The 9,997-nt window shown below is 57.0% G+C and overlaps 1 protein-coding gene across 1 annotated transcript; it reads left to right on the forward strand.

The window, feature by feature from the left end:
* Positions 1-773: 773 nt before the first annotated feature.
* TRIT1 (tRNA isopentenyltransferase 1) lies at positions 774-9,984 on the forward strand (the record flags this gene model as incomplete). Its single annotated transcript, XM_010179114.1, is given in 11 exon segments — positions 774-911; positions 1,328-1,426; positions 1,634-1,782; positions 2,648-2,790; positions 3,040-3,063; positions 3,066-3,141; positions 3,686-3,798; positions 4,768-4,845; positions 6,469-6,578; positions 7,384-7,501; positions 9,845-9,984. Coding segments are annotated over 11 exon segments (1,122 nt in total), but the record flags the coding sequence as incomplete, so codon positions are not given.
* Between the last annotated feature and the right edge of the window lie 13 nt (positions 9,985-9,997).

The raw sequence follows: 9,997 nt of genomic DNA on the forward strand, positions 1-9,997 counted from the left end.
CGGAGCAGCGAGATGCTGCTGGTTGTGCTCTCCAGTATCTCCTGGCACCCTGGTGCAGGACAGGGCCTCATTTCTCCTGGGTTCGCTGGTTGACACCGGTGCGTTTTGCTCCTCTCTGTACCTGCTTGGCTCGGTGAGAGCAGGAAGCAGGCGCCACGCCAGGTTTTTATGGTGTGCATGACCTGAGATCATTTGTGTGTGTCTGGGAGGCTCCATCAAGTTCTGTGTTGCATCCGGAGAGATCTTTGTGAAGGAAGCAGTGACCCCCAAACAAGACTTGGTGCTGTGCTGGACATGGGTGTTTGGAGAGATGCACCCCTTAGCTTTTAGCTGCAGCGGCAGCAGTTGAGGAGCCTGCAGCCTGGAGGCAGCCACCCTTATCATTTCAGAGCTCTGTGCTTCGGAGCCAGGCTTGGCCGGTTACGCTGACCGAGCCCTGACACCGCTCTCTGATCGCTCCATTGGCCTTTCCGTCCCCAGCTGCAGGGCTGTGTCAGACCAGGAAAGCGGTGGTGAGCGGTCGAGCTCACGGCTCATCTCCCGTGGCAGGAACAAGCACCAGGGAGCAGCAGCTTGGCCCTGGCAGGAGCAGGCACTGGCCAGGTTCCTGATCAGGACTCGTGCCCTGCCTGTGCTGCTGGCTTCTGCAGAGACCCCCGAGGGGCTCAGGGGGGTGGCAGGGACAGGCAGCGGCTGTGGGGGGAAGGAGCGGTGGTTGGTGGGGATTTCGTGGGACACGGAGGTGAATGATGGGCTCTGCTCTTCCCCAGGTGTACAAGGGCCTGGACATCATCACGAACAAGGTTTCTGCCCAGGAGCAGCGGCTGTGCAGGCACCACATGATCAGCTTCGTGGATCCCCTCGTCTCCAACTACACCGTGGTGGATTTCAGAGACAAAGCCGTGGCTCTCATATCCTTTCAGGCTGCAGCCTCCCCTCCACAGCCAGGCCTGCACGTCTGTGGCACCCTTGGACTCATTGCACTGCAGCTGCCTCCGGTTTTTGGAGGATGATGCTGGTGAGGAGGCTTGGAGCTTCTTTTACCCAGCTAATGCTTGGGGCAGCCCCTCCTCAGGGGTGGCTGGGGAAGATTTCTGTTGTACCACAACAGTGCTGAGCCGGGTATTGCCCTCCCTGGGTGTCCCTGAGTTTTGTGGTAGCTGGCACAGATAGCAGAGGGTAGTGAGAGGTGAGGGACACCCAATAACCCCATCCTGCAGCCTCACTGGCTCTGTGGGAGATTTGGGGGTCTAGGCCTTGCACTGCTGCTCCCCACAACCCTTCCTCCCTGCCGTGCATCTCTACTTATGCTCCCTGACTGTGGCACATTGAAGATATCTTTGCTCGGGACAAGATCCCGATCGTTGTGGGAGGAACCAACTACTACATCGAGTCCCTGCTCTGGAAGGTCCTCATCAACACCAAGGTACCATTGGAGAGCTGTGTGCCCTTCGGGGTGAGCCCCACATTCAGGGCAGGCTTCCCATGGCTGGGCATGGTGCTCCTCCTGCTCAAGTGGGGCAAGGAGGACCAAAAGCCCCTCATTCATCCCTTGGGTCTGGGGGATCATTTTGCTTGTGCTGGCCTTGCACAGGGGTGAGTGGTGTGACTCAGGGCTACCTTGTCCCCACAGGAGAAGGCCAGCACGGCCCCCGGACCGGTCCCGGACAGGAAAGAGGAGCTGGAGCAGCTGGACGGTGTCGAGCTCCATCGCCGTCTGAGCCAGGTGGACCCGGAGATGGCAGCAAAGCTGCACCCCCACGACAAGCGCAAAGTGGCCAGGTGAGCCTGGCGTGCTGGGGACAGGGGGTGCCAGGGCCCAGCACCCCTTCCTGAGGGAATCGTGTGCCCGGGAAGGCATCAGGATGGGTTCTCCCATCCCAGCTGGGTGCTCCTGGCCTCAGCACGGTGCCTGGGGACCTTGGAGCGCTGGTGTTGGGGAGCTTTCTGGGATGTGAGACCTTTGGCCACGCAGCCCCCAACTTGAAGTGCCTTTGGGTCCATTGCTCCTGATCTGTGTGTGCCAGGGCTGCTCCCAGCACGGTGCCCCAGCAGCAGGGTTTATCTGGAGCTATTTAAAGAGCGAGCTGCCGTGCTGGCTGAGTAACATACCTGAGCTCTGTGGGAACAGCACGGCAGCAAGACCAGGCTTGCTGCTTTGACGGGCCCATCCCAGCCGAGCCCTGGCCTGGGGGGAGCCGAACGCCGCCCACCTCATTCGCACGGTGCAGGAGAACGGAGGGTTGGGCACCCCGTGCAGCTTCCTCCTCCTCCCTGAGCTGGCAGTAATGCTTCACAGCATCAGCAACGTTGGTCCCTTCCCTGCAGCCCTGCCTGGCTGGAAAGGGCAGGGCTGGAGCCAGAACCCCGTCCCCTGCAGGGCTTGTCCCGGTGCCAGGCGGGAGTGGGTGGCTGTGCTCTGGGTTCCTTGGGTGCCATTGCTGTGCTCTGCACTGCACTGCGCCCCCAGGACCTGGGTGTGCTCAGGATGCACGGAAGGGGGCAGAAACCTGCCCTCTCCTCACATGAGAGGGTTGGATCGCAGCGAGAGTCTGCGGTTCCCTTTGCTGGAGCCCCCAGGGCTGCTGGAGAAATGGGAAGGCTCATCCTCACCCAGCCTCTGAGCTCCGTCTGCCTCTGCTTGCAGGAGCCTCCAAGTGTTTGAAGAGACTGGGATCCCCCACAGTGAAATCTTGCACCAGCAGCAGGAGGAGGAAGGTGGGGGACCCTTAGGGGGGCCTCTGAAATACCCACATTCCTGCATCCTGTGGCTCCACGCAGACCAGGCAGGTGAGAGGGGGTTTGCACAGTGATGTGGGGTTAGGGCTGACTCCCTGCTCCTGCCCCAGCCTCCTCCCTGAACAAACCAGCAATTCATTTGGCATCAGTGGGTGTGACAGAGGACTCACCCCTCTTGCCTGCTGGGCTCTGCTGTCCTCGGGTGGATCGGGAGGCTGGCAGTGCCAAACTGAGTCCCAGCACCTTGTCCTGATGTGGGCCTCCCGAGTGGTTGAGTGTGTCCTGCTCTGCTCCTCCCAGCTCTGGACCAGCGGCTGGGGGAGGGGGGGGGGGGGCGGGGCTGCTGGAGGAGCTGCGGGACTTCCACCGGCGCTACAACCAAGAGAAGGTGGCTGAGAACCGGTGGGTGAGATGCCAGCTCCCTTCCTGCTCCCAGGCCCATGCAGGGCCTGGACTGAGTTTCCCTGCAGCAGCTCCCATGTGTCACTGCTCCCAGCCCTCTTGGCAGTGCTGGCTCCTGTGGCAGGGCCAGCAGACAGGACCAGTGCAGGGGCACCATCAATAGAGGGGTCTGCACCAGGCTGATCCTCCAGCACTTCCCTGCCAGGACCCTTAGGCCAGGGTTGGTCGAACAGCAGAGTCTCTGCAGGTCTTAGTGTTGAGTTAATTTTGCCTGGACCTTAGCTGCCAAGCAGTGATGTTTCCCCTCAGTAAAAATTACCTGGTGCTGTCCGAGCGTTCACACAGCAAAGCTGACGTGGGGTGGCACTGAAGGCACCGGTCTATGTTCCTGTGTGTGCCCGTGTGTCCCCTGCAGCCATGGGCCTGTGTCACTGGCAAGGTCCCTGCAGGGTGAGACGCAGAGACCTGAGCTGTTATGGGGAGGGTTGGGGTCTGCCACTCTTCTGAAGGAGACTGCTCTGACCCCTGTCTCTTGCCTCTGCAGCCAGGATTACCAGCACGGCATCTTCCAGTCCATTGGCTTCAAGGAGTTCCATGAGTACCTCATCAGTGAGGGGAGCTGCTCGCCTGAGACCAGTGCTCTGCTGCTGCAAAAAGGTGAGGGGAGCACCCTGCATGCTCTATGTCAGCCTCAGGCAGCTCCAGGTGACACTGTGTGATGGTCTCAACCAAAGTCAAGCAACTTGTTGGGGTTGAGCTGCACCTTTTCCTCTGTATTTTGCCAGCCCAGGGGGCAGGGACTCCTTTTTGAGTGCTTGGAGAGCATCTCTGAGCACACCCAGAGTGATTCCTCCCTCCACCAGTGACCAGGGCGATGGGATCCCACAGCTGAGGTGCGAATGCGGTGGAGAACAGGGCAAGAAACAAGGATTGAAGCAGAACTCAGCATTTGGTTCAAGTGGGAAGGGATCTGAGGATCTACAGATCACAGCATGAGTCAGTAGTGATGAGCTTTTCGATGTCAGGTGTCATTCTGGGGTCTGCACTGATGCGCTCTTGTTAGAGGAGGGAGCTGCTCTGCTCCTCAGAGGTCCCAGACAGAGTTGGTTCAGCGCGAAGTGGAGACAGAGGCTGAGGAGACAACAGAAATTATTAAAAGCTTGAAAACAAGTCTGGTGCAGCAGGGCCTTGTTGTGTCTGCACAGGAGGGATATGATAAGTCTGGTACTAAATATTGAAAGGTTGTACAGTGTAAACCATCCTCTGGGCTCGCCGGGTAGGACAAGGAGTCCCCTGGGCTCTGCACAGAGAAGTGATCACTTAGGTGTTATGAGAGCAGTGCAGCCCCTGCACAGATTGTCCTACCTCCTGAAAGCTTCAGGGCTGAGGTTTTGGGCCCTTTCCACCCAGTGATCGTTCAAGGACATTTGGGACACCTCCTGTGCTGCCCCTACACACTGTCTGGCCAGGCTTGCCTGCCTTGCTGTGGTCACCCCTTCTCACTGCTGGCTCAGACACCTCCAGACTGAGGGTAGAAACAAATACCTCAGTGAGCCACTGCTCTGAGCTCAGCTTGCGATACTGTGCTGCCCTTCATTTTTATTTTTCACTCCCTCTGTTTCAAAGGGATCCAGGCCCTGAAGCAGGTGACCAAGAAATACGCCCGGAGGCAGAACAAGTGGGTCCGAAACCGCTTCCTGAGACGTAAGTACATGAGGAAAAACTTTACTGTGAGGGTGGCAGAGCATGGCCCAGGCTGCCCAGAGAGGTTGTGGAGTCTCCTTCTCTGCAGACACCCAAAGCCCTGGCCGTGTTCCTGTGTGACTGCTCTGGTGCTCCTGCTCTGGCAGGGGTTGCACTGGGGGAGCTTTCCAGGTCCCTTCCAACTCCTCATATTCTGTGATTCTGTGAAGTCCTCTGCTCCTGCCCTGCATCACCATCCCTGCTCTCGCATCTCTTCTCATCCCTCCTTGGCACATCCCCTGCTTCCAGCTCAAGAGAGGAGCCATCTCCTTGTACCCCTGTACCCGTGGCTGCCTGTCAAAGGGAGATCTTCCCCTCCCTGCAAAAGTACCATCAGGATGCCGATACCCAACAGAACAACACGAGCAAGGGCTCAGCTCCATGCCAGACAGCAGTAGGTGTCGATGGCTGCAGCATCCCTGCAGCATATCCTGCCGACAGCTCCCGAGGGACTTGGGGAGGGTGTCCCCAACACTGTCCCTGTCCCCAGGCACCCACACCTGCTCCTTGCACAGGGTGGAAAGCCCCGTTGACAGCTGCCCTGCAGATTAGGAGCAGGAGCCCATTGGCTGCTCTTGGCCGGGGCTGCGCTCACCGCGGTGGCAGGGAGCCAGCAGGACTTCCCCGTCCCAGCCCCAGCCCTGGAGCAGGGCCAGCGGCAGCAGCTGGGAGCCGGGCACTTGTTGAAAGGTGCTCGGTAGGGGCAAAACAACTACGATTTGAAAAGAAAAGGCAGCGAGAAACTCGAGTCAAAAGATGGGCTTTGAACGGCGTGCAGGAGTGTTCCTGGAGCCGTGTGCCTGCTGGCTGTGGTCACCTTTCTGGTGGCAGGTGTGCTTCAGATCGGCCCCGGCGGGAGCTTGTTTGTGGTTGCAGCAATAAAAGCAGCACCTGCCGGGGACTGGCACGTCGCAGCCTTTGATGGCTTTGTCCGAGTGGGGCCGTGTGCCCGGAGCCTGCGATGTTGCCGGAGGGAGTGGGCGCCCTCTGATTGCAGCTCTCCTGAACGGCCGGGCTGCAGCGAGCACCCCGTGTCCTGCTGCCGGGCTGGGGGAGGCTGAAGGGGCAGCTTTGAACCTGTGCTTGTCAGGTCTGGGCATTATCAAAGCATCTCCTGCCGTGGGCAGCTGCTGTGAGCCGGCAGCGTTGGCCCCTGCAGCCACTTGAGCAATTACGGCTCCGAGTGCGAACCTGCACCCGCAGATCCCCATCCAGACTCCACTCCTGCATCTCCTTGTAAGCTTTGTGTGATGGCTTTGTGCCTGGGTCTGGCTTTTGATCTTCTGCGGCCTCCTGTGGACCAGGGCCGTGAAGAAGAGTTTGCTGTTGTGATGGGCTGTTGACGTGCTTGGATTTTGTAATGCTGTCCCGAAGGCAGACAACCATGGAGATGCTTTCCTGAGGTCTTGGGTGTTCTTACTCTTTGCAAGTCTCTGGTAGTTTTGGCTCTGGAAAGGCTGGTGCTGTTTGTTAAAGGACAGCTGGACAGGAAAGAGCAGATCCTGGTCACAGTGTAGCCCCATGGGTGCTGGGATGTGATGTGGAGGGGTTCTGGTGCTGACCTGCCCTTCTGTGTCCCCGTAGGTCCTGGGCCCAACGTGCCCCCCGTGTATGGCTTGGAGGTGTCCGATCTCTTGCGGTGGGAGGAGGATGTGCTGAAACCTGCCCTGGAGATCGTGGAGAGCTTCATCCAGGTACCTGCAGTTAACACGTGAGCCATGGCCCCATATCTTGGCACTCGGTCTCTCCCCTGAGCAGGGTGGTCTGTGTACACATCCAGCCTTGGGCTTTCCTCGCAGCAGCAGAGGGTTGTTGTCTAAGCTGGAAATTTCTCCCAGTGCCCAGTACTTGTCTTCATGGTAAAACTGCAGTGTCCATCCTGCAAGCCTTAGTGTCTGGGCATGGCAAGTTCAGAGCCCAAACTCTACCAAAGTGAGCACAGCCAAGCAAAGTTTCATAGCAGAAACCAATCTGAGGCATTATTTAGAGTACTGTGTTCAGTTCTGGGCCCCTCACTCTAAGAAGGATGTTGAGATTCTGGAGTGTGTTCAGAGAAGAGCCACAAGGATGGGGAGGGCTCTGGAGAACAAGCCTGATGAGGAGCGGCTGAGGGAACTGGGCTTGTTTAGCCTGGAGAAGAGAAGGCTGAGGGGAGACCTCATCACCACCTCCAACTGCCTCAAGGGAGCTTGTGGAGAGGTGGGTGCTGGGCTCTTCTCCCAGGTGATGGGGATAGAACAAGGGGAAACGGCACCAAGCTGTGCCAAGGGAGGTTCAGGTCAGAGATAAGGAGGAAGTTCTTTACTGAGAGGGTCATCAGAAGCTGGAACAGGCTGCCCAGGGAGGTGGTGGAGTCACCATCCCTGGATGTGTTTAAGGAGCGGGTAGACGAGGTACTTAAGGATATGGTTTAGGGGGTAGACAGGAGCGGTTGGATGTGATGATCTCAGAGGGCTTTTCCAACCGAGCGATTCTGTGATTCTGTGATTTAATCCCCAGGGACGTGAGCCCCCAGCGGAGCCTGTGAGGATGGAGTACGACATCAACGAGAACAAACGGAGCCATCGCGTGTGCGAGCTCTGCGACCGAGTCATCATCGGGGACAGGGAGTGGGCAGGTGGGGTCCGGCACCGGGGACAGGAGGGGGCCTGGGAGGGGGCACAGCGAGTGCAGTTACACGAAGGGATGGAGCCAGGCAGCTCTCTGGAGCAGAGCAGCTTCCTTGGCTGTCTCGGCGTGGCCGGGTGACCCTCAGCACATGATCCTGGGCTTTCAGGGGTTGTTTACAGCCCGGCTGTGAAAGCAGCCATTTGCAAGCCCAGAGGGGGTGCAGGAGCTGTGCCACAGCAGCCATCTGTCGGGCTTCCCCCCTCCGTGGTAAACACTGCGGCGCTCTGCCGTCACGCAGACGTGGGGGTCTGGACGTGGCATCCAACCTCAGCACTGTGTTCAGTCAGCGCTGCTGCTCCTTTGCAGCACTTCACATTCTGAGTCAAAAAGCACTGAACAAATGGGTTTCCTCTCAAATTTTGAAGTGTAAAACGAAAGTTTCTTAATATTTTTCATAGCTATAGCTCAATTTTGCTCCAGTATCTCCTATTTGTGGGTTGTTTTTTTTTTTAGTATTCCTAGCTGTAATGGTAATAGAAAGGGATTTTCTATTTTCAATAGACTTACTTTAAAAGAGCTCGGTTGGAATCAGATTAACTCAGTGAATTTATCTGTGCTGGAAGGCTCACGCTGAGAACCAGAAACAAAAAGTAGCGGAGAAACTGGCTGCAGAACTGGAACGGGTAAATCCCCAGTGTTGCCCAAATGCAGTATTTGCAGACGCAGTGTGAAGATAAACTTCCCAGGTTGTTGGATTTGAAGGAGTCGTGTATTCCTGTGGAGCCAGGGAACTGCTGAAAGCAGAGGTGGAAATGGGCTCAGAATAGGAAGCTCACTGTAGGGAGGTCGGTTTGTCAGTGTCATTGTTCTTTTAGGCAGTCTCAGCTGTCTGAGCTTGGAGGTGCTTTGAAGGAGCTCTGCCTGCTCCAGAACCAGAGCACCCCGAAAGCTATCGGGTTCTGTGCCATCCTCCCACGTCCTGCAAGGTTTGTGACCGAGTGGGAGCTCCTCAAGATCCCCCAAACACTGCAGCTGCAGCCACGTGTCCTCCATCCCAAATTCTGACAAATTCGGATGATGACAATGCCTTTCTCAACCAAGAGCAGCTGGTTTTCTCTGCATCCAGCTGAATTTGGCTCACATCCCCAGATGGAGGGAGAGAAATGGTCCAAAACCTGGGTGCTACTTGTAGTTGCAACGTTTAAATGCCGAAAGAGAAGTGAAAACAGCAGTGGGAGCTGAGTTGATCTGCAGTCTGGTCTGGGTTCTTAAGTCAGGTTACAGACAGTGCAGGGTAGTGCTTCCCAGGACCCCACTGGTTCTGGAGGGTTTTAAAATTGTACCTGATTTTACGATTTCTATGAACTTAAAGAGCACACCTCCCCAGCCAGCAGCAGCAATCAGTGCTTCTTCAGCCACTGCACGCTTTGGTCTCGCTTGTGACAAATTGTGAGAGGTGAGACTCGATTTCAAGCTGAGGGTGACCCTACAGCCTGGTGATAAAGCAGCGGCTTTGCATGTCATTTCATCCCTTGGCAGGAAGGGATGGCTGGAAAACACCTGAGGGCCTCGATTCAGTGAGCGCATACCCTGGTTTAATTAAGGCCCTGCTTGAAAAGTTTGCTGCTTTAATTGCTGCTCTGATCTCTTGGAAATAGCAGAACCGCCCTGCTAAGGCGAGGTATTGGTCTGGTTAGACAGAGTGCCTTCTATTTAGATAATACCACTGATACAGGAGGTTTTACTGTCCTTAATGATGTGATTTCAACAGAAATGCAGCTCCTGCTGCGCTGCTGTGACAGTACAAGTTGCATCCCTGTGACTACACCTCTGTTCCCATCCAACTCCTGCTGACGTGCTCCCATAGCTGGGGGCATTGCCCTGCAGTTATGCACAAACACCATCATGCCCCAGGCTCCATCCCTATCTGCTCTGTGGCTGCACAGGATATCCCCAGTGCTGCGGGGCAGGCGTCCAGGCTCACAAACCATCCTGGAGAGCTGTGCAACCTCCCCTGCACCCTGCAATGTGCTGCCTCTTTGGTAACGCTTCCCTTTCCCCCATCCTCTCAGCATCGTGTCAGGGCTGGGAGGGTTGAATCCTGACAATCTGGAGTCTTGTGTGCACACAGAGCCAGGTTTTCCCCTCTCCCAGCCCTTTCTGTAGCCAGGAGAAGCATTGTCCCCCTCTGAGCCCCGATAGTTTGGTGCAGAAGTGTCCTGAGAAGTGGCCAGGGCAGGGCTTGGGGGGTGACGTTGCTGTGGGAATGAACTGTTGCTCTGCATGGAGGGATCAGGTTGTTTTTCTCCATGCTCCCCAGCATTTAACATTCAGTTTGCCTCTTCCTCAGCTCACACACGGTCCAAGTCCCACCTGCACCACCTGAAGAAGAGAAGGAAGCTGGAGGCCGCCAGCCGCGCCGCGGAGACCGAGGGGGACAGCGGGGGTGCAGAGCCCTCGGGTGAGGACAGCGGCTTGCCTTTGCCACAGGCCTGCAGACCAG

Source organism: Mesitornis unicolor, unplaced genomic scaffold, assembly GCF_000695765.1.
Source record: "Mesitornis unicolor isolate BGI_N332 unplaced genomic scaffold, ASM69576v1 scaffold34400, whole genome shotgun sequence".
Taxonomy (NCBI): Eukaryota; Metazoa; Chordata; class Aves; order Mesitornithiformes; family Mesitornithidae; genus Mesitornis; species Mesitornis unicolor.